This window comes from Atractosteus spatula, chromosome 6, assembly GCF_055471065.1.
Source record: "Atractosteus spatula isolate fAtrSpa1 chromosome 6, fAtrSpa1.hap1, whole genome shotgun sequence".
NCBI lineage: Eukaryota > Metazoa > Chordata > Actinopteri > Semionotiformes > Lepisosteidae > Atractosteus > Atractosteus spatula.
This window is the reverse complement of record NC_142711.1, coordinates 53,668,440-53,693,896: the sequence shown is the minus strand read 5'-3', so window position 1 is coordinate 53,693,896 and position 25,457 is coordinate 53,668,440. Positions and strand designations below refer to the sequence as shown.

The following is a 25,457-nucleotide window of genomic DNA, read 5'->3' as shown; positions in this document are numbered from 1 at the left end:
GCCAAATTACATTGCTTTTCCTCTCACATTTGTTTATTTTGCAACCTGGAATTTTGGCAAAACCCTCTCAGAGCAACGAAAAAGCAAACTCATGCACAAAACTAAAGACAGTCGCCTGTAGGGCGAAAGAAAAAAGGTACATAAATTAGTTGATTTAATTTTTAGGAACCTTTGTGAAAGGAAACCCTATTTACAAATTCCTCGACTTCTTTGCTACCGGCTTTTGCCCTTGAATATTTTGTCATCTCTGAATTGTCCTTGAGTAACCCTCATTTACATTGTGTCTTACAGGAGCTTGTGGGGAGTAACCCACCGCAGAGGAACTGGAAAGGAATTGCAATTGCTCTGCTTGTTATTCTGGTCATCTGCTCGCTGATTGTCACCTCTGTCATTCTTCTGACACCAGGTATCGTAATGAAGGGCCTTCTATTTTAATACCTCTCTTTTTTTTCTCCTTTAAGCTCGGTTAAATTGCACTAAAAATAAAAGATCAAGCTGCGAAACTAAATCAGCCAGAGAGTAATGTGACAGAAAGTATGCAGTGAATGCAGTAATACTCTCCAGGTAACCATAGACACAGTAACGGCTCTCTTTCCATCAAAAGAAAGGACCTGAGTAACATGAGCAGTTTTCGAATCTGGAACCTGGAATGCTGCTTCAAATAGATATTTTAGACAAAAGAGATTCTGCCAAGTGAAGAAAATGTCCTTTGAAATTTGACAGGATGAAAACAGACTTGAATGTTTGTGTTATTCACTTGCAAAGAAGATTAGAAAAAATCACCAATCAAATGACAAACCCTAGAAATGAAAACCTACAGGATTTCATTTTCTATAGGTCCGGCAACCCCAGTACCCGACCATAGATTTCTAAACATCTCTCCCTAAATGCCTACTGGGTGGAACAAAATCACAACTCAAGAAGTACAGCAGCACAACTACTGTATTTAATTACTCCACCTCCTTTGTACAGTAGCTGCAGCTTGGCTTCCTCATCATCATCATACCCTGTTGTTGAAGTGTTACTTTAGATTAAAACTAAAGTGAAAAATGAACATGTACACTCTAGATGGGCGTGTTACTTTAAAACGTGGGTGTTACCTTAAAAATGAACAATTACAGTAAATTAAAGAAAATGATCTGATAGACTACTGTATATAATGTTATGGAGAAAGTATAGTGAGTAAAACGTACATGACAAATCAACAAAAAATGAATGTGTACATGTATTGTGTAAGTGTGTGTGTTTAAGTAAATATGACATTAAATTAAAGCTCATAGTTCAATACTAGATATACTGTACATCTACTGCATACTGTATAATGCTGTGGAAGTACAGTATAATGAGTAAACCTTTCTGTTTTTGTTTTCAATTAAAAAGAACTTGAATTGTGCATCATTCCCCCCAAGTGACAAGTGAAGGTTTTATGTGTTATAAAGCAGTCTGGGCTCTGTCTTTCCAGGGTATGCACCATGCCTAGTGTAGTAATGAAGCCCAAGGTGAAATCACACCAGCCCGTACATTATTTTATATAGGCTATATACTGTGTATATTTATGTACTGTATGTTGTGGCTTTACAGATCATCATTCTTTTTTATCGTCCGATTGCTTGCCAACAATTTTGTTTCTGCTTCACTTAAATGTGAAACCCTAAGATTGTATTTCCTAGTTGATTACACTAACAATCTGCAGACGTACAGTTGATGATCTCAAACAGCCACCTGTTTAACTGGGACGCCTTAAGTTCAGTGTTTCAGCTGCTGGGAGCCTGTTTGTCTCAATATATCTGTCGCACAAGGCAGGTCAAGTCTTCCATGTTTCTGCAGTCACGTGTTTCAATTACTGTCACTACGGAGTCTTTAGTTGACCATTCAATTCTTCTTATTTCTTATCGTCTTCGGAAAAAAAAAACCTTGATCAATTTAGAATTGAATCTCCATTCCAGATGTGTTCATTTTCCACTCTAGTGTTTTTCAATGCATTCGTTGATCCATGTTGCCATTTATGAAGTCTAGTATCACTGCATTTCACAACTCTGAAACGCAATTTTTATCTGGATAAGGCTCAGTTAGATAGCTCTATTTTAATACATTTCAGTCAGTTGTTTTAAATAATAGTGCTACTTTTACTTTTCAGAATTGCATTGCTTAATAATGAAGTGATCTAATTTTATGTTGAACCAATGTATTTTTTTTTGGCCCACTATGTGCATTAATCAGATTTGGAATATTAAATATATGAAAAATTGAAAATGAAAAATCTCCTGTCCCTGCCACATGCTTCTTTTATTTAGTTGTAATCACCAGTCATTACCATTAGATAAATTGCCTGTCTTTTTTGTATTTCATTTCATTCTTAAACATTTTCATATTTAATAGATCTTCATTTCATTTCAGATTACTTCATTTCCTGGATACTGACTGTGCGAGATTTATTTAAAAATGCCTCATTTTAAATGCAGTTCAGAATCCAGCGCCTCTCTCAAGGCAGTTTTGTAACATGTAGTTTACATGTTCTCTAGTTTTTTAACATGTCAGTAACCAAGACTACGTTACTTTTTAAGTGAGTTCTACATTTGAATGACTCATTTTTTCCAGAACTGAGTACAGGTCTAATTTTTACTTAAAAAGGGCCTTCACCAGATTTATGTAACATTAAAAACTTTCTGTTGTTATGATTAGGACCATGATTTTGTATCAGCAGTACAATATTTTCTAAACTCAGCATATTAGTCTTAGCCATCCACTGTCAACATGCATACCATCCACTCTGCTTGCTAATAATACATTCTTTTTGCTCCAATGGTAGTTGTGCATTATTTATTGTTTCTTGGTGTTATCACTACTTTTTGTATCAGCAACTGCTTATTAACAACATTTTTTCCGTAAACAGATATGATATTGAATGCCTTCAACTATGTTTTTGGGTAACTGTTTTAGCTAAATATAAATACAATGTTTTGAGCAACTGGCATTTAAAACATCATTTTTTACATGGCAATCAAATGAAATTGTTCTTAATGTGGATGACATTTAAATTGATTCCTCCCCCATAATTTCATATTGCAATCAACAATGGTGAGTGTGGCGTATAATTGTATATCTTTTGAGAGAAATATTTTAAAAATTAACTTTACAAGGTAAAATTATCATTTTAAAATTGCATGTAATTAAATGTAATTGAATTTAATCAGATTCCACTCAGTTTAATCTAATTTAATTTAATCAATTTGTATATCACACAAGGACAATTGGCATTGTTTTTTGTTATTGTAGAATTAGATTGCTCTAAATTGAAGTCTAATATGTCCTAAAAGATTTTCCAAACAATATTGTACAAACCATTAATAATCTGCATTGCATACACTGACATCAGTATTGAAAGAATGGTTTGACCTTACTGATTATAGCAGGTAGTCATGCTCTTTCTTTCATTCTTTTTGGGGATTAAGCATCAGGACCTAAAAGCAGCACTCCATATCAAAACACGTGCTTTGGTTTTGTAAAAGAACAACATTCTGATAAATGCAAGGACAGTTATATGGAAGTTTGACAGCTGGGACGTGAAACATTTGGTCTAATGTTTGAGAGGTTTGGATTTGGCCTATCTTGTTACCTTTTCCCTCTGTCGCTAATAGGACTACAGCTGCCTTTTCTGGCAGATAAATCTTCTGGCTCTTGTCATTTCGTCTTCCCCCTGCTGCTTTCCAAAGGCCTTATAATTTGCCTTTCTTCTTTTGCCTCATGTTTGATAAATAACCATCCACATTGCCATGTAAAAGCAGTTTAGTTTTAGTTTTTTTTGTTGGCACAGCTTTTGGAATTTTAGCTGCTTAGAACAGCTTAGTGATCAGCTGAATTTGTGTGTGAAATACAACAGGACCTCAGATCCATTAGGGTAGATACTGTATGTACAAATGAAGTGGCCATAGTATATGGTCATTCAGACTGAACAGGTGGCGTCTCTGTTGGACTCCAGCCTGCCCTGATCATGTTTTGACTTTCAAGCCAAAAAGTAGTTCAAAGGAGAGCTAGAAGTCTTTATTATATCTCCCATTTCAAAAGCATCCCTCAAAAATATCAAATGAACTACAAATTCATTCTGTATATTATTTCTACATAATCAATACAAGCTGTAAAATAGTTTTGTAATTGACCTAAAAATGGGAACAAGCCTGGGAGTTATGTGGGAATTCAGAAATCCTCTGAGTTAATTCCTATGAACCCCAGAGTCACAGTCCGTAGTAAAGTCAGCAATAATACAAGTCAGGTTCTTTTTGAAAATGGGGTGTGCACAAATGCTTTCTCTTTTGCCTGAGTCCAATTTTCTTGCAATGAGATTATGCCATACACACTTAAAAAAATATATTTTAAAATACTGACACAGTACAACACATGACCTTTGCTGTAAACATCCATTAGTGGACAAATTGGAAACATTTTGACAGGAATGAGGGGATGTGGCTATTTGCCAAGGTGAAAGACAATTCTTCAACTCCTTCTTAGCAGCAGATGGAAAAAAAGGCATTAATTCACTCAGTAATTAAATTCTGCATCCTTCAGTACACCAATGATAAACTACAACATCTGCTTTAGAATGTATCGCAAATCAATTTGAAAGAATTTCAACACACTGTGTGAATACATTTCACGTAAATAAAAAAAACAATAAATATTAAAGTGCTATCAAATGCAAAGCAAAAACAGGCATTGCTGATTTAAAAACAGAGAACATAATCAGTCTTAGTAAGAAAATGTAGCCGGGTGTCTGGAAGTCATTTAGCTGGTGTGGTGACACAAAACTGGAGACTCCTGTGGGAGTGGAGGTCTTGAATTTGTTGGAAACAAAATGTAACACATTTGACTGCAGGACATACAGTAGGCATTAACTTGTACAGGCCTACTCTTAGTGGATGCTTCCTGTATTCTTCACTGGAATATTTCCCTTGTACTTTTATGCATTTAGTTTGTTCTTTTACCAAACATATTTGTCGGTGATTAGGGCAGTGACTCTCCATGAGTTTCAGTTAAACAGCATTGGATTCTCATCTCTGTTTTTCGGGGACAGACTAAATGCCAAAGCCTAGTACAAAGATTTTTAATAAATTATCTGTTTATAAGGGGAGAAAAGAATATTTAAAGGCCTAAAAGCAACATGACCCACATTGTTAAAGCAATATCTTCAGTCTCAAGCTGAAATGATTATGAAGGGAAATGATACAAGTATTGAGATTTCCAAATGGTATTGACATACTGTAGCAAACTCAATAGAACAGTTCCTGAAACAAACCAAGAAGAGCATTACTGGAAGAGATGATATAAGTGTCTTTAGGGCAGAGAAAATAGGGCATGTTCATTCATAGTGCATGGTGGGTGCTTTGGAAAAAAGACTGATTTTCTCCAAACCTTATAGAAACGCCTGGATGAGATCCTTGTACCAATAAACTGCCAGTAACCGAAAGAGCACAACTAGTCAAATGGCCTCCTCTTGCGCATGCACTTCTTATGTAAAAAAGAAATCGTTCCTGTGATTATATGGTGAATGCTGCTTTAGAAGTACACCTGACTGGAATGATTGGGATGGATAAGCAGCTTGGGATGGGATTTTCAGCTTGCCTGTCACTCACTGGAAATCTGTGATATAGAATCAGTTATGTAGTTACTGGTACTGTTTCCATTCTGGCTTCATTGCATGAAATGCACTGTAGTGAGCAGCCAAATACTGTAGCACAGGGCCAATGTGTGTACTGTATCTTCAGATTATTTAGGGTGACAGGGAGAGAAGATTATTGCGTATTGCCGGTGTGAGCAGTGTCATAGATAGTTGTTTTTTTTTTCTTTAGCACTTCTTTTCAGTAAGAATCATACAGATTCCTTCCATTTTTAGGTTTCCAGTAGGTGTCATTTATTTTAAACAAATGTGAAGAGAAGATGTACATTTAAACCTGAAAGACATTCAACGGAAGGCAACATGTTTAGTAAGATGTCTCCAGTGAATAGGTATCCCCAGTTGTGTTTCTTTCATTAGGCTCTGTAATGGTAGATTAATTTCTTTTTCCGCATCCCAAACCTAAACATTACATTTTTGCTCAGGAGACTCCAAATACCTTAACCACAAAGTAATTTTACATACAAACACTAGTTTTATACTTCTAGGGAATAATGTTTTGGAAATGTAGATAATCAAGAAAATGTTATTTAGGTGTATTTTTTAAATTCTTTTGAGTGACAGACTACTGTATTTCAAGCAATGCACAGTTCTGGATACATATTATTAACATACGGTATAAGCATATATTGGTAACATGTATTATATTTGTTTATTTGTTTATTTGTTTACTATTATATATATTACATATTGCAAATTCTACCCCATTGAGCATTTAGGATACCTAAATGCCTGAATGAATATACAATTCTTAAAATACTAAAATTCTTTCCTGTTCCTAAAATATATCTAAATATAAGTTCCTACTGTTTTCAGTCACAGATTGCAGTATTAAATTAGATTTACTAGGTATCATTGCTCTTTCTTTCTGCTTTACTCTTAACCATTTACTGCATTTGTTTTACTACATAATACTAATTAGCAAGCTTTCTTTTCACTTGCAGGTGAAGATGACAGCCTAGCTTCAAAGGAAAGGGTGACTGTAGAAGATCTCTTTAGCAAGGATTTCCAAATCCATGACCCAGAAGCCAGGTGGATCAGTGGTAAATACAACTTTGTGCTTTCACAGTATTTATTTATGGATTTATCAGAGAATGAAAAAAAATCACAGCAGCATGAATTACAGTATGTATTAAGTAATCCAGATGAAGTGTGCATACTGCAAGTGCAATAACATAGATGTTGAAATTTTTCATCTCTATGTAACCATCATGATAAATACATATTTGATTGTACTTATGTCTATATTCACTTTAAACAAGGAGGTTTTTCTTTCCCCAGGGAGGTTCACAGTTCTGTAAGTGGGGATCATTAAATGAGTCCTATGATGTTTAAACCTATCATTAGATAATCCCTAAAGAGAGGAGTACAGCATGTGCCTTGCAATCATAACATGACATGTTTGCAGTTCTACATACTGAACAAAGGATTTTCAATGTATCAATATATTTTAAAAAAATCATCTGTGCTGGTTCACCACAGACAACCATTTTAGCACTCATTGCAGCTTGTGCAAGACATGCTAGTAAAGAAGTGGATCATAATGTATTCCATTTAGCTAAATCCTTTGTAATAGCACTGCAAGAGCATATTCTGCTGCAGCACTTCTGGTGAATACTTAAAAGCTTGGAGATGGTATTTTATGGTTTTGTGTCTTTTACTTATGGTGGGTCATCAAAAAAGAAGCTATTTTTTATCACCTGCAGGTTCAGTATTTGACATTTCTGCAGACAAGCAGGTTATCTATTGATTATACAATGTTGAATATTATAATTATATGATATAACTATGAAACATATTTGTGTATTTTTGTGAGTTTTATAGAACGCTGAATGTGGATATTTCAGTAAGTTCAGGTGTCGTTCTGTTTTGGTGTCACTCCTGCCTTTGTCTTATGTGGGTAAACTCATCAAGTTGTAAAAAGAAAAGACGACAAAGTGATTTGCTCCTTTCTTCCTTCCTTTTAAGCAGCACCAGAATAAGTACTGCCCATAATAAAAGGAAACCATATTGACAATGTGGTTGCTGCATTAGAGATGTGTAGTTGGAGGGTGGAAATTCTAGCTGCAGACAATAAGGTATGGATTAATCGGGTGCTGTGGGACCTCCATTAAATCATCAGGTTTAGCTGCCAAGATCCAGTGAAGAGAAAAAAAGCCCCATTAGATGTCCAACTATTTTATTCCTTTCTCTTTTTACACTGTTATAAGGCCATCCAAAAAGACAAATGTAAATGATTTTTGCTCTTGTTGGGAGAGGATTCAGGTGCATATATTTCCAACCTTCTAACTTTCTCTGATAAGAATAAGAATTAGAATTCATGTGCATCACATATTAATGAAATCTGGACTGATATTTATCCAGTGTTTCAGGCTTAACTCCCTTGCTCATGCAAAGAGTGCCATGGGAACTTTAATGACTGAGTAGAATCTCAATTGAATGTGTTATTGGAAGGATCTCCGTGCTGGTGCATGGGTGGGAAATTCAGGGTAAGGCGGAAGGGTGCCACTTACTGATCCAATATTCAGAATCCTGTTCAAGCTGTAACAGCCTTATAGAAACCCTTGGTATTCACTGGGGATTCCTTCATTTTAGCCAATGAACATATCAATGTAAGTACAGTATCCACAAATCATGATTCTTTATCAAACGGATTTGTCTGCACCCTTCAACCACTCTTTTGACTTTGAGCATAACACCTGATTACTGTACGTGCTACACTCTTGGTGTTCATGGTAAAGAGTAGAGCCGTAGGGAGGTGGTCAAGGGAGGAGAAGGCAAACTAGAAGAAGAGGGATCTACAAGGAGACAGCGATAGTTCTGTCTAAACAGAAGCACAGTATAATGTGGTCAGGCGAAGGAGAAAACACTGGCTGATAAGCAAACTTGGAAAAATCATTATCCGAGGCCATCAATTTATTCCCCGATTTAATCATTTTACAGACAGCAGAGGCGCGGCAGATAAATTAAAAAGAGAACGCAAAATCTTCCGTCCTGTGTGGCTTGAAAGAGATAAACAGGGAATAAAAATAACAAATCAAAGTAGAGAAAAACGAAAGGCCAAATAACAGAAGGATCCAGTCGTCCAGCAGTGCTTTGGGGCTTTTTTCCTGGAGTTATTTGAGTGCTGACGATAGAGATTAATAAGGCGAGGCGCAGCGGTAACAAGTGAATGGTGATGAGAGTGAGAGCAGTCACATAAAGTACAGCATGGCCTGGACTAGAAGCTGAGTGAACTGCTCATGTACTGTAGGAATACAATACATGAATTCTGTTGTACTGTATGCTGATCAGAAAGTAATTGCAAGGGTGTGTTTTGTAAGAGAGACTGAGAAAGTTGGATGTCTGATTTTATAAAATGGCCTGTATAACACTGGATGAAAAATCTGGATGTTGTATTTCTACACTGTTTTAGTTTAAAGGTCTATATCTCCTGCAAAACAGTAGAGACCAGCAGTGCCCAGGCAGACTAGAATCCAACTGTCATGTTAGAGGTAACTAATTGGGAAATGGGGCATTGTGCAGCCCACAGGATTGTGAAAGCAGCCCGCAACACCCAAGAGAACTCAATAGTGCAGTTACTGTAGGAATACAGATGTTAAGCAATTAATGAGAGGGGTTTGTTTTTAGTTATCTTAGTGGTGATGATTTCTCATCATAGAAGACACTCACAGACAACGAAAAAAATTAGATTGCACAAAATATTGCTTGTGAATAGAATCCCAAGGGGAAAGAGCAGCAGTAGTTTATGCTATACAGTACATCAGTCCCTGTAATTTCTTTTGGCAGATGTGAAGAAATTAAATCTAGTAAATGTAAAAAAGGCGTTTGCAGTTTTGTGTGTTTCTATTCCGCATTGTGTCAGTGACGCTAAAGAAGTACTGTACATATGCAAATAATAAACTAAGAAATTTAAAATTAAAAAAAATATATGATGAAAATTAACTCACAAAAGCACTGCTACTGCCTGAGATACGGCAGTCCGAATGTGTTTCCCAGTGCAGTTCGGTATATAGTGCGGTATGGAGATGTACAGTAGCAGTTAACACAATACTTCTGCTACACAGCCCCAGCTCCAGGGAGCAGGGCTTGAATATGGCCTCAGGCATCTGTCTGTGTGGAGATTTCATGCGCTCCTCATGTTTTTGTGGGTTTTATTTGAGTGCTTTGGCTCCTTTTTAGCTCCCCAAGTCTTCTCTAGATCTGACAGGCAATTCCAAACTGCCCTGAGAGGGACTGGCAGCCTGTCCAGAGTGAAGCCGTCATGTGCTCATAGTCCTGCGTGGCTCTCCGTGCTTACAGCATAGACTGCAGCTTCACCACATTGCCTCATCAACAGGGGCGGCTTAAAATGCAATCAATTTTCTGCTCTTTTTTCCCTCGATAACTGATAAAAACCAAAGTCAGATAGTATCTTCTGACTCCATTCCTAAACATAGTTTATTTTATTTACTGTTGGGTCATCTCAGAGTTTCATGCATTCTATTCTCATCAGATAATGGCAATAATCACTAACATCAAATCTACCACTTTCGCTGGATACTACTACCATTCCCACACGTTATCAATGAATCATTAAGAGAGTTAAGGAGTTGTTCCCTCGGATAATAAACGTACTGTACACTTATTGCTGTTCTTAAAAGCTGACATTAAATCCGTCTGCTCAGTAATACAGTATGAGACAATATAGTATCTAATCATTTTGGGAAAGGTTCTGAAATGGGCGTTTGTGTCTTTTTAACAATGTATCTAGGAAAAAGCTGTATGAACCACTGCTGTTTTGATCTGTGTTCAGACCAATGCATATTACTGAAACAGGTCTTGTTAGGTTTATTAATCATTTATTACCACTGACTCCAGAGTTTTTATCCATTCTTATCCTGCAGGACCTCAGTGCTGCCTTTGATACTGTTGATCATAACTTTTTGTTGAATGTATTAGAGAGGTTTATTAGCGTTACTGGAACTGCGTTGTTGTCATTTAATTCTTAAACTTACGGACAACAAATTTCAGATTAGGAATTGTTCCATCCTGACAAAGGGGGTCACATGTAGCATCCCACAGGGAGCTTTTTTGGTATTAAGAAGTTGATATAAACATAATTTGCAACTCTCCAAATGCATCAACTTATGTTTCACTATTGATGGCTTAGGAATCAGACTAAGTATTCAAGTCAGGAATCTGTGATCATCGGTCCGATTCTTACATTTGATGTTGTGAAGGCGTCTTTTTTCATCTTCATAACATTGCTCTTTTGTCTTTTCTGGGCTTGATTATTGGAATGAAGTTCTTTCTGATGTTTGTGAACATGTTCCTAACAAGTTGCAATATGTTCAGAACTCAACTGAGCAGATCTTAACTAAAACTAGTAGGCATGGGCAGATATCATCCATTTAACTTTCCTTATGCTGGCTCCCTGTGGATGTCAGAATAAAATTAAAAGCAAATTCACTTTTAAGGCCTTTGGTTCTTCAGCTCCACACTATATCAGCGAACTGTTAGCTCCCTGTAGAATTTGCTCTGTGGATTCGGGCCCTTCACTCAGCTCCCAAAACTCGGCTTTGAACCTCAGGACAGCAGGCTTTCTCTTTTGTTGCTCCAAGGACTTGGAATGATTTCTCTGCCCATATCACGGCATGTCTGTCAGCACATTAAACACGTGTGTTTGAACCTATGTTTGTATTGTACGTCAGCTTATTTCATTGTATTACATTCTCTGTATGAATGTAGTTGGAATGCATTTGCTTTTGTTTTGTTGCATTGAGGTGCTGCCTATCATGGAGAGCACTGTTTAAAATAAAACAGATGACAGTTACTGCTATTACAAGGGAATCATGGGTGGAAGAAGAGATAGAGCTCCATGTACAGCAAATCAAACATACAGTACATATATTCTGGACAGGAGTGAACACTTGGGAGCCACTGGCATAGATAATCAGGGCACAAACTTCTCTAACTTACCTCCCTATGCTTTGCTTTATTTTTAGGCATGTGGTAGGCAACACAGAGATGAAAAAAGAGCGTCTCACTTCTCTCGGGATGCTCTGACTCAAAAAGCATTCGGCAGCTCTGACTGATATGCATCAGCAAGGAATGCTTTGATTCTGCAATGAGTGCTTTCATTTTTATAAGTATTTATTTTTCAACCTAAAAATTGATATTTTACATACTGTAGGTATTTAAATAAAGCTTTCCTCATCATCTGGGATTTAATCTTCTTTGTCTTCATCATCTTCATCTTCCATTTCTGGTCCATCTGCCCCCCACTCTTGAATAGGAATTGAAACTGTGTTGCTATCTCATTATAACATCAGATGTTATAAAGGTTTTGGTTTGACTTAAGACTGATGCAAAAACATTTACAGGCAAAGACTGTTCACATGTGAAAATGACTTAAATGTAAGATTAATAAAATTGTCATCATAATAGGAAAAAAAATGACTACAGTAATATGAGGCAAAAACACATGCAGTAGGAGTTAAACTGGTTAGAATATGCATATTAAAGTGTTAATTCTTTCTTATTATGGTGGGTTAACCTTTAGTGACAAAAGTGACAAAGTACAAATCCTCAATTAATTTTGCTTTTATCATAATGTTTACATTTTCTTTTCTGCCTGGCTGACTGTAATCTACTTGTTGTAGCATATAGTAAAGACAGCAATTTGAAGACTGATATACTGTATATTGTACAGTAAGTACTGGCTCAAGCTGTAGATATTTACTTTGATAGCACCATAGAAGCCTAAAGAGATGCTGTAGTGTTCACACTCTCTTAAATGGGTTAATACATTTGAAATTGTAATTCAATTTGCTTGTTTATATGAGTATTCAATATATTTAATAGTGAAAGCATTAAGTACATACTGTAAGTACAGTTTAACAAACAGTCAATAAATATTAGAGAATAAGATTGTGGAGTGCAGATGCTTATGCCTACAGCTGTGTATGAATCCTTCACCCAACTTGCTTTACAGCTCTTGTAAAACAAGCTCTTGTTATTGTATTAAGATATTGTATTGGAGGTGTCAATATGGACATAAATTAATAGAAATGCTTTTTATGGCTACTTTCAGAGCAATTAAAAGCAATGTTTCATATTTATATCAGCTTATATCAGTCTTAGAGGTATTGTAGCAAAGTGGCACAGTCATTTTCTGGTCTCATAACTGGCGGGTCCCATCTGTGAACATGATGTTATTCCCTTGAGCTACTCCCAGTTGTACCAGTTTGGCTGGGGGTCCTGGTGTTCCATCCAGGGCAGAGAGTCACATGCCCTGTGATCCACTTAAAGCCACAGAATCCAGGATGGGCTATGTGCCAATGAACTCATGTGGCCTGGATAGAGAAATCACCTATAGGGCCCTATTTAATTGTCTCCTGTTTCCATTGGGGTTGGCACTGTCAAGTTCATCAGTGTGATGCTCCACTTTAAGCTTTAGTGCTGTAGTGTGGAACTAGGATTCAACACAGAAATGTAGATAAAGTTAAAAAAGCTAAATTATTCTTTGTAATTATCTTCACATTCCAGTTTATACTTGTCTACTTATTCAATTTGCAAAGAAAACTGTCACAAAAGAGTATAATGATTCTTATTAGAAATGCTGATGTTATGACACATTTCTAATTTAGTTCCAGTTAACTGGAACTTAGTTTTGATTTCAAAGAGCGTATCAAAGTTAAAATTGCCTTACTGAAATTAGGGTGATAAAGAAAAAAAAAACACTGGTAAATGTGAAATGGAAACCGGAGCACATTGGCATTACAGTTATTACTGCTGCTTAACAGGTCCTGGGTCTTGGGTTTCAGTCAGGGTTTGGGTCCTTCAGGGTGGAGTTTGCATGTTCTCTGGTGTTCACACTAGTTTTCTTCGGGTGCTCCACTCCCTCCCCCTCCCCCTCCCCCCCCCCCCCCCCAAAGATAAGCTGAATGTGTTCATTGTTGACAGTATTCTCCCTGTGGGTACCTCCCATAGACAATAGTTCCTGTGCTCGAAGAATATGCTCTGGGCTCTAGCAATCCTAGGCTGGAATAAGAGGTTTTCTCCTGATGGATGGAAGGCGGAATGAAATGGATAAAATCGGCCACAACCAGTCTGAAGTTACTGAATGTTTTATCTGTTCAGTTCTCAGAAAAGAGATGGCCCAAAATGATCATGAGCCTGTTTAGAAAATGGGCTTTACAACCTTCAGAGTACCCTCTAATTCACTCATCTTCTTTTTTTATCTGACAGAGCTCTTACAGCTCTGGTTCGCACTAGCACTCTGAAAATGGTCTTTTTCCAGCTTGTTAAAGTTTTCAATGTCCATCTTCATTGATTTTTGTGAACCTTTTTTGAGCTACCTTGACATTTGCAGGTCCATTTGCAGAAAGGATTTGGTCTCCCGAAATCTTTTCTGGCCTGTCTGAACTGTTTCAGGAAGATTTCTCTTATCTTACATCTGGGAGGAGCTGTGTTTTACCCTTTCCTTTTCAGTTTTCTACCTTGCTTTTTTACTTATGTGTATATTTCCAGGGCAAACATGCATTCGTCTATCCATTTTCTAATGTGCTTATCCAGTACAGGGTTGTGGAGGTGGGGGAGGAGTTGGGGGGTGCACAACAGATGCAAAGGGATACACACTCTGGAAGGGACGCCAGTCCATCGCAGGGCACATGCAGACACTAACGCACGCACACACACCAGTGCCAATTTTCCCAGAAGTCCTTGGAGGAAACTGGAGCACCCTGAGGAAACCCACGCAAACATGGGGAAAACATACAAACTCTGTGCAGTTGGCACCCCATGAACTGAAACCAGGGCCCCAGCGCTGCAAGACAGCAATGCTAACCAACGCACCACTGTACAGTCCCAGTGCAAACACATGCACATACGGTATATAATAAATACAGGGCACTTGTTCCAAGGTTCTTTACACAGTGGTGTTGCTGTTCAAGTGGAATAGGGCATGTGGGTGACAAGGTGTGCTAATGATAGCAGTCAGCTTTAGGTTGGCTTTTATGCTATTTCTAGCTTGTACTTTTAACAGTGACATGAAACACATGAAGCTGGCAAACTATGTGTGTATATATCATATAGTGTTAAGTGATCTAACTTCGAGCAAAAAAATGGAAAAACATCTTTGTTATTTTGTGTGGTGGAAAATGCCCCAGGTCAAAAAGATCAAAGAACTGTTGATGACATCCTGTTGAACCAGCCAACACATTTTACAATTGAAGAGAGTTATCTAATTTCCCCTTTTATCCACATTAATTTCATTTACCTTGACAGCTCTTGCTTATTTGAAATGTCAGAGAGTTTTTATTCCCATCATACAGGTATCATAGCATGGTCCTCAAGAGTTATTGACCTCTTTCCCTCTTTGTCTGCTTGTTCATTTATAAAGCATCTGTAGCCCTTCAGTAGAAGTACTGATTTTGTACAAGTAATAAAAACGGAGTAAAAGCTCTGGAGTTTGAGTGGCCAGCATACAGGTTTCAAAGGAACTAGTAGAAGTTAATGTCAGGCTAAAAAGAAGAAGAAAAAACACCACCTTTTTGCTGCTGTGCCTTATATGGCTAAACGGGATATCAATTGAGAGAGGAGGAATATGAAATAGGTCAAAGGGAAGTCAAGAAGACCCAGAACCACATCCTACCTTTCCTTCACTTCCACACAAACCCCCTTTCTACCCACCGAGTGATCAACCCCCACTTCTCCATCTCTGATCTTTCAACTGCCCATTTTTTTTTCCAGATCCACCAATCATTTTAATTTCATTCTGCTCACAAACCACCTCATCTACATAACCTTCCTGTCCACTGAGGTAGCATTTCTGTCCAGCAATGGATTGCATCTCTTGCAGAAAGTGCCCTGCCACTTACACGGAGGAACGGGAAGAAGGCTTGCCAGCAGCGAACAGCGAGAATAATAAATCTCTCGGAGCCAGTGGCTCCCTGTTTTACCTCTCCGGGCCTGTCCTTCCACTCAGATTCCGGGACTCAGGAAGCCAATATCTTTAAATTAGGTTCACCGTCCTCCATCTCAATGATCAAGTAACTTCATTTTATGTATTTCCATTCATTTACAAATTTCACACTTTCCCCTGAATTCATCTCCCAGATTTTCATTTATTTGGAAATCCATTTTCACCTCCTCTGTCCATTCTCACATTCTCTTTCTCTTGTTCTCCTTTGCCTCATATTCCTTCTTTCCTCCTCACTCTCCCACACAGCTGAAACTGAAACCCTTGTTTTTTCTTCTTTCTGCTTTTCAGATATGAACTAACCTCAATGCGTTCCTCCTTAAACTCACAGTAAATCACATTATTTTTTATACAGGACTGTGTACATAGCACTAAATTATTAAAGAAGGCTTAAAGTTTCACTCCAGCGTAGCAACAAAACTTACCCTGAAATAGTGTTTTAACATCTACCAGTTACAGTCTTTTTTCGTGTCTTCTTTCAGAGCAATGGTGGGTGTAGCGCTGTAAAATGAAAGATGAAACTGCGACAAGAGTAGTCGAGACTTAACTGCACTGCACCCATTAGCCCCAGCCCAGAGGGGAGAAAAAACAGGCCGCAAACTCCAAGTTTTTTTTTATGAGGATCTCTAAATAAGAGAGTGGAATTGACATTTGAGAGTTCTGTGTTCTTTTATTTAACATTGTGCTTCACCATTCCACCTCTGTTGGTCTTTTCACTTTGTAACATACTGTATAATATGTACAGTATGTGGAAAATCCTTCAAGTGCACATATGTCACTACAGCAGATATTCATCTTACCATGAAAGCTTTCTCTTACATTCAAGAAATAATGAAAAGCAGTTCAGCTCTTGTTACTGATGCATGTTACCTTGCAAATTCAGATGACACCTCTGACCAGCAATCCAAACAAAGGGCGACAGTCAATAGTCAATCAATACAGAAGCATTCCTTGAAATTCTCAGTTTGCTTCAAGGTTTATTCACCTCTTCCTCAAACATTAACATTTCAGTGAGGTAGCCTTAATTACAATAAACAGATTATTATGATACCACTTAAGATAAAAATTACAATACACTATTTAGGTATCAGAAGATGTTTTAAATGCGGAGAATTGCTAATGCATTTACTTGTGTGCTGTGTAATTTTTACCATTAATCATGATTTGTTTTCTAAATGCAATAGATTGCTCATTTGTGAATTCCACATAGCAGATGAGGAGTGTCTTTTCATAGGCTCCCAATTTACGTACAATCCAAAAATTTGCTAAAATAAGCTATTACCCTGGCAACAATATAAGGATAGTGATCACTTGGGCACTCATTATAATACTGTGAGCTTGTTAAATACAGTACTTTGCTGAACCGTGTTCCTGAACCAGTAAGGTTATTCCTGATAATCTTGGAAATGTTGAATCATTAAATAATCCCATAGGTCCATGATTCAATATGAACATAGATATGCTGAAATTCCTTCCAGTCGGAAGCTGAACACTGTTTTGAGTTGTACTAACATCCCGACAAATGTTGACAGTGCAATCTAGCAACAAAAAGTGCATGTTTACAATTGGGTTTCAGTGGAGAACTTGACTGGTATGGTGATATAAGAGCTGACATTTTTAGTTTTAAAGTGCATACTTCATATGTAATATCTTCTCAGTAAGATGCCTGTTTATATCTAAAAAACAGCAACATGACTGTGACAGCAGAGTCTTTACACAGTTAATCTAAGAATCTGTGTCCTTCGAGCAAGCATCAGACTGTTCACAACAGCAAAGATCACCATAACTTAGAAAGGCAGTTGCTTTAAAGAGAAGGAAGGGATTGATTGTTTTTTACTTAAGATGCATTCACAAGTCAATACTTCAGATATCAATATGTAACTGATCTTAATATGTTTTTTAAAAACGTACCAAAAACAACAAAAAAAAGTCGTTTGTGGAGATTCTTAGTCCACTTTCCCAGCACCCACTCCAATCCACACACACACAGATTTTAGGGGCAGAAAAGATTATTTCATGATCAATAGCTGAAAAAGAACTATAAGAAAGGAAGTGTAATAGTAAACTTGAATGGATGCTTTGTGGTCAATATATACTTACTGTAGCGGAATGAGAGAACCAGAGAGATATTTAATTGTCCTTTTCACTAAGATGAGAAAAAAATATGGGTAGCCTTGTTGGTCTCTAATGAACAAAAACAGGACACAGCTTTTTTATCGCAATTCTGCAGAATTGTTTACTTCAATGGTATAATCGTAAACTACAGGATATTAAAGTAGTTTTAGTATCACTTAATATTTATATATCATTTGGCTGCAAATGGAATTTGAACCATAGTCTGTTAGTCTACTATAATATTTTTTTCCCAGGACCTACTGATGCAGCCACTCAGATTGTGCATCAAAACTCATTGTGACTGCCGAAACAGTCTTCACTGGCCAAAGAGGATCTATAGGTGGCACTTGTGGTGCGTTAGATGTTAGTGAAAACATTAGCTTCGTTTAATCTGTTGTTCTACTTCTTTAAATCTACTTAATTTGGAATGTTAATATGGAATCAGATTAACTAAAGGGAAATTTTGGTAGCTGAAAATAAAAATGAGATTCAGAATGTCATTAACAATATTAATTAAGATCTCTTAGCACTTTTCTTCTATGTATCCTGAGGTACTCATGCACTGAGGCACATTCGACTGAAAAGGGTTCAGACTTTGCTACACCTTTTCTATGCATCTATTGTGAATCCATAGATATTCGAATTCTGAAAAGTTATACAGTATAGTATATTTGTTTTTTTTCATAATTTCCTTTTCATCTTGTTTGAACTGACCTATGTTATATTAAAATCTATTTTAGCCAGTTCTGCCATTAGTTGTGTCTATTGTATTACAGAGCTCACTCTCAAGCCTAGATCTTAATCCCACAGCTGGCTTGTCAGTTGAGGCAAATGTGTGTTCGCTCTTTGGTTCTATACAAAATCTCAATTGCAGTTCATGCACACTTGGCATCTTAGACAATAAGCAAAAGCAAAATATTGTTTATCAAAATATTAAAAGTGTGTAGGAGCAATGAGATGTGATTCTGAAACATACTAGTATCCATACTGCTCATTGTCCCAGGCGAGCAGTAATGCAACCTGAATAGCATATCTCAGACGTAAAGAAAGGATTTACAAATTTCAGCAAAGCCGACAGTAGCTTGGTTGGTAAAATAACTGTGAGGTAAATCTTCATAGTAAGTAAGCTGGGCATAGCAATTCAGGATCAGATGCCTGTGCTCAACTGCAGCTCCCCCTAGTGTTATAGCATGGTAAAAATATGATAGCTACTGTATGAAGCAGATGCCGTGCTTTTTATAGTTACATATTATGATTACTGTATATCTAGTGGTTTTAATGACTCATGAAATTAATTAAAAGTAAAGATGTTTTTACTTACATAAAACTGAGTCAATTAAGAAAGCAGAATAAATAATCTTCAATACAATGTACTGTATAGTGCACTGTATGTTATATAACACAAACAATTAAAAGGGTTGGGAAAAAAGACATTTTTCACAGAGGCATGTCCTTTTGGTCACAGCAGTGTATGCAGAACTTTTATCCATGCAGGTAATCCATCAGATATGTAGGGACATATCTACACATGTGAGTGCTGCAGTTTAGGTATTTTCATGTTGAAAGAAAGCCTCTTTGAATCCTTTTAGTTTGGTTATGTTGTGGTTATTTGGTCTGGTCTGGTCATTTGGTTATTTAATTGGGTGGCATGTCATATCTCCCAAGAACCTCGGCCGTTTCAAGGATCATTCTGAGAACCAAGAGAAAACTTTGTTGATAAAATGCAATTCATTTTGAGAACGAGAACTGGTTCCTGTGACTCGCTGGGAGCCTACAGCCTTGTGGTGGCATCAGTGAGAAATTCTCCATTCCATCAACCAGAATGTCTAGGACATCACCCCTGAGTCTGTAAAGCAGGAGTAGGCAATGCCAGATCTCGAGTTGGGTGGGCGAGGGTTGGCGAATATCGAGTGTTGGGTTCTTACAGCTTTTAGAGGTTTTCAGTTATTTCTTGATAAAGACCTGAAAAACAGCCTCTCCGAATTCAATTCAGTCATTATTGTCTGAGATGGAATACAAACATCCTCACTGATGGACAACTGGGGACTGGATTTGTTCACCCCTGCATTTCATAACACGAATAAGTAGATAAGTTGGAGGAACCCGCCCATACGTCTTCATTCTCCCAGTGTGGGTACTGTGGTCATTTCTGTGAGCCAAGACAAAAAGACACTGATAGCGTTTCTAAATTGGGTGGGTATATAATAGAAATAATTGGTGATGTCAGATTTCTTAAAAGATTAAAATTGAGATAGGGATGCCTTTCTTGGGATGCTGAGACATTTGTCTTTCTGTGTAACAATGTTAAGCATGATAGAGGCTTAGTATTTTATGTTTTTTCTTCTTCAGCAGAGCAGGAGACCTTTTTTGGATAAATCTTTAATTAGCTTTTAATCCGCCTCTTCGTTTGGTTTGCTTTCTACCTTTCATCTTTGCACGGGAGATGAGCCATCGTTTTAATCTTTTTCTTGTGTTTAAATAACAGTGTAATTGATTCTTTTCTAAATTTGCTGACGTCCAGATTTCCTTAATTCTATTTGTTTTTCTGCTGTCAGACATCCACTTTGTTGTTTGCATACTTTGTTTTTTTGAAAAAAATGAATGTAACCCATGTAAAATCAATTCATCCTTTATTTAAGATGGGGATTACAAGTTTGTTTTTTACATCACTAAAAAGTAGTCTAATAGTTTTTTTGTAAAATTAACAGAGATATTACAAATGATAATGGAATTTAACATAAATATCTTGTTACAGCACATAAAGCAATGTAAGTATCAAATGATAACAAATATGCACCAAATATTAACCGTGGATTCTTTTCCTATGAGCTCTGCTGTTGATATAAATGTCTTAAGCTACTCCTTATGTATGCCAGGTTTCCAAGAAGCCTTTAAATCATTATTTGAATATACAGTATATGACTCTATACTTTCTAAGATGCTGAAGCTCATTTTTGAAGTATTTAAAATGTTCATGCAATGCAATGAACATGCAGGGTTTTGGATTAATTCTCTGTAACATCAGTGAAAGTTACTGTATCTATGTTATGAATAGCTGGCCAGTTCGTTTACAATCCCTCTGTTGTAAAATTACATTTTAGGTTTCTCTGGACACAGTCACTGTCATTATCAAATGGATAATACAAGGATAAATGCGTTAAAAAACTCTTTTTCTTTTATTTTGTTATATGTTTTACTGTGATGAGTAATCACTGTCATTGTAGTACTGTTGTCAGCTTAAATGTAGTGAGCTGTGTTACTTCAATGAATTGTGTCTATGAAGAAACATGCACAAGCAGGCCAGCATATTCCGTCTCCATTTTGTTGTTTGTTTTTTCCTGTCGTCTTTCTCAGCCATTTTCACTCCTCTGGGGAAGCCTGTAGTTTCTCTAGTAGAAAAATAACTCCCTGGTTCATGGAAATAAGCAGGAAAGACTTTTTACATTCATCTGGTTCCCTCTGGTAGGACACAACACCACCAGCGTATAGAGTGTCCTGCTGAGATGGTGGGAAGTGGGTCAGTGTCAGAAGATTGATTACTCCTTCGATCCCTAAAGATGTCGTTTTTTCTGACAATACATTTCTGAGTCACCCAGCACACCATAGGGGAAGTTATTATGTAGCAAGTAGAAGGTACCCAGATGGAGCCCATTACCCAGGGTGAAGCTGCCCATTGAATGGAAGCAAGCAGTCCTTCGTCTTTTGATCACCTCTGTTTTGAGAAATCCATTCTTTGCCAATTAAACATACAGCCCAGACTCCAATCAGCCAAGTCTGTTCTTTATAGTCAAACCTGTACTTCAAAGTGGGTGTCTTCATGGGTAGATCCTCCCAAGAGCCTCCTCTTAGTTAATGTTTAATTAACTTATTAAAATCCTTCTATTTTCTTTGTTCGATACAGGAGACTGATTCTAAGCTGGCAAGCATTGGGTGCAAGGTGGGATACACCTTGGCCAGGACTCCAGTCCATTGCAGGGCACACAAAGACACAGACACACACTCTCTCACCAGGGTCAATTGTTTTTACGGAAGCCAATTAACCTACCAGCATGTGCTTGGTTTGTGTGAAGAAACCAGAGCACCAGAAGGAAACCCATGTCCCAGGGAGAACTAACAGACTGAACCCAGGGCCCCAGCCCTGCTAGACTTAGCTGACTACAGCTGGTGGTTATAGTGATTTTCGCTGAATGCGTCAGGAATGCGTCTTGTCACACAACACTAAAATGTATGTACTGTAAGTAATGTGAAAAATACCTACCGCTTGCAGTGTGGCTCAGGGGAATCTGCACAAATAAAAACCCAAGATAATAGCTGTTTCATTTACAGGATTAGCAAAAATCGTACAAACCAAAAAACGCTAAAAGAAATAATGGCTTTTCCTCAACAAATAGAACTGTAGTCAAAAGCTAAACTTCTAGTCCTATTACTCTAAAGATCTCAAAAACCTCAACAACTACAGTCACAGTGTGTGCCCATTTATACAGTACACAGAATAATGATATCTGTGGGAGAATGTCCATTCTTAGCCCTTATTCAATGATACAAAAATTGGCTAACATACAGCCAGTGAGACAATTTAAGTGTTAGATCCCCCATTTGGCAGCCTCCACAGTGGCAGATCTATGATAATTGCTGTCTCTCCAAAGAACAGCCTGCCACAGTGGATTCCTTCTTAACACGTTAGTCTGAAAATGCCTTAAGGCTTTTATGCTCTTTATGAAGATAGGGATTATCATTTGGTCATTTAATTTAATGAAAAGGATATCTGAACTTGTCAATGCAATACCACTCCATCTCCTGAGAGAACCCTGACATCAGGCAGACATTTACACGTATATCATGAGATGAAAATCTGCGATTTACAAACTGCTCACCCTGACGGCTTTGTTATTGTTGCCGGCGATTTCAACCACGCGGCTTTTAAGGCAGTCCTCCCTAAATTCTACCAATAGGTTAATTTGTAACCAGAGGGGCAAACGCACTGGACTTGGCTTATACAAATATCCGCGATGCATACAAGGCTGCCCCCCACCCCCACCTGGGCTACACTGACCACAAAAAAAAACAGAGAAGGTATAGTACTCAGTCCTCAGAACACGGTGTGATCCTTTTAAGATTACAGTATGATTTGAGACACCATCCATAATACTGTACATACTTTATTTGCATTGTCTCTATTTTTATGCATGTCTGATATCTGGGATAAATAATATTTATTTTATATTCATTGTCATGCTCACTCCTTTCCAAAGATGTGATTTATTCTTGAATTGCAAATGATGTACACACATTTTATTTTTCTTTGCAGTTTTTACTGACTTTTTTACTTTCTTTCACCCACAAAAGTATTCAAGTTTGAGCGTTCCAATTTTGATTAAAATATTCACTTTACAAATGTACATATATCATGTGTAATTTAATTCAATTACATGGAATATCATTGGAAGGAGGTGAACACTTTTGCAAGACACTGTATCTGGGGTGCACTTCAAACCTTACTTGTGTAATTGACCCAGTTTTGTACTCTTCGTGAGATCTTTCAGAAGACATAATGATGTCATGGGGGATTCACAGTTTGCAGATTACAAATTATTTTAAAATTCATGTGATGATGTGACTCTAACGGATCAGTTATGATAGAAGGGCTATTGGGAGCATTACTAGGTCAAGGTTTAGAAAAGATTACATCAAATATCAGTGTAATTTAAACCAACCCTGAAGTTTTTTTATAACAGATACAGTATAATAAGCTTCAAACATTTTGATTATAGTCATTGTAGAAGTAGCACCAAATGATGACTTACTCAATTATGTTTAGTAACAAAGCCAAAAAAATGAATGAAAATGGGTCTCCTGATTGGGTGCATTTGTTAAATCTTTATTTCCACAGATGTAGTCTATTTCCATCTTAGAAGGCATTGCACAAGTGCAAGCCAGATATGATGGCTACATGCAAGCAAGGCATTTTAAAGACTATTTGTCATAATACTCTTATTTGCTGTTCTGTCAGCCTTTTTGAACTGTAACAGAAGAATATGATTAGAATTGTGCGTCATGTGTGCCATTCCTTAGACAAGGAATAAAGCACTCTACTGTTAGGTTTGCTGGAAACACAGCAAAAACTGGCTTAAGCCTGATTTGCACAGGGTTAAAAGTCACTGCATTAACAAGTTGTTGGAGAATTCCTACAGACATTGCTGATTTTCAACCCTTTGCACTACATCAGTTTTTTTATCATTTACCATTTTATCATTACATCATATTTTTTATCAGTCTTTTGATACAGTAAATATCTCAGAAATCACCATGCTTGTTACAGTATATAGAAACTCAGTACCTCTCAGATCATCTTCCATCTTTTTAATCTCATACAAGTCTAACATGTCAGTGTTTGTTAGAACTGAAAACAATATTTCAAGTATTTTTCCTGAAAGCTACTCCTCAACAAAGATTAAAGGTGCAGAGGTTTAAAACTGAATCTTTTCAATTTCACCACTTTGGAAGTATTATTCAAAGAAGAGCATTCCTTGAAATTGTTAGTGCTTGCACTATCAGTTAGCCAACAACTTAATTTAGAATTACACTTCAGTTTTGTAGTTTCTTTTTTAGTGAATGGGACTTATTTATTTTTTATTGTGCTGTATGGCTTCCATACAGTGCTCTATTGATCTAGGCTCATTGTTAGTCATGTACAGAACTACCACTTCTGGCCACTTTTTGCAGTTTAATTTAAAATTGACTACATTTTATAATTCTCGATATACAACGGTCCTTTTATGGAGTGCTGCCAGACCGACAAATGTAAATGTTGAAGAGTGTAATGTAATATAAATGAAGACCAAGAATTACCCCCAGACATTTCTTGAAATATCCCAGTATGCTTAGTCTTCTGGGCTCTGTGTGAAGTTGTATGTACTGTACCAGTCTGGAGATGGCGGCACTACCATCATGCCTTTACATCCTGGGCCTAGCTGGTCTGATTCATCTCTTCACTGGAGTCATCGAGTTCCACCAGCTCTTCCAGTTCTGTGTTCAGTGTTCTGTGAGGATCCATTTGTTCTGTAAGCAGCCGCAAGTTATACAACATCATCATATAGAGCATTTGATACAAATCTGTGGTGATCTACTGTACATGCCCCTTACTAGGAGAATTGTGCCATATTTTTTCTTGCTGGTGACTTTTGCCATAGATGGCTGTTCAAGGTTTATTAGCATCCTAAGAGTTCCAAAGGCGATTTTAGAAAAGAGTTTAGTTCCACACTGAAAAGTAGAAAGAATGAAGAAAAAATGTGGTATTTTGGCTGTGGAGCTTTCTTCTAGTGTAAGATGTAGGTTTTCCTCATTATAATTTTTACTTATAACCTATTTATATAAATTATATACAGTATGTATAACTTACAGTATACAAGTCTCAAATTGATGATAGATAAATCTTATATAAGATTTGCGATGGCACACTCCCAGACCTCTAAAAACTTGTTTTTTGCTACAGTATATATAGTGTTTTTTATCTTTCATTTTACTTTTTAAAGCAAATCCTGTATTCAGTAAGCAGTTTCCTTCTACATAATGCAGTGTTATAATTAAAAATTTCCCAGTATAAAATTTTGAGTTCATACACTGACTTGAAATTTACTTTAAACAGATTAGTACAGTCTGTTTCAGGGGGTGATATTGATGGAAGTCATTTTAACACTTTTTTTTATATGT

At 37.0% G+C, this 25,457-nt stretch overlaps 1 protein-coding gene across 2 annotated transcripts in view; it reads left to right on the top strand.

Moving 5' to 3' along the window:
* Window positions 1-25,457, top strand: part of LOC148833049 (A-type potassium channel modulatory protein DPP6-like) — a 223,082-nt gene that overhangs the window by 121,652 nt on the left and 75,973 nt on the right. For both annotated transcript variants that reach the window (XM_088918245.1, XM_088918246.1), the window contains exons 2-3: window positions 292-406; window positions 6,613-6,711. In XM_088918245.1, coding sequence (XP_088774371.1) covers window positions 292-406; window positions 6,613-6,711 — 214 coding nt within the window. The remainder of the gene's footprint in view (window positions 1-291; window positions 407-6,612; window positions 6,712-25,457) is intronic.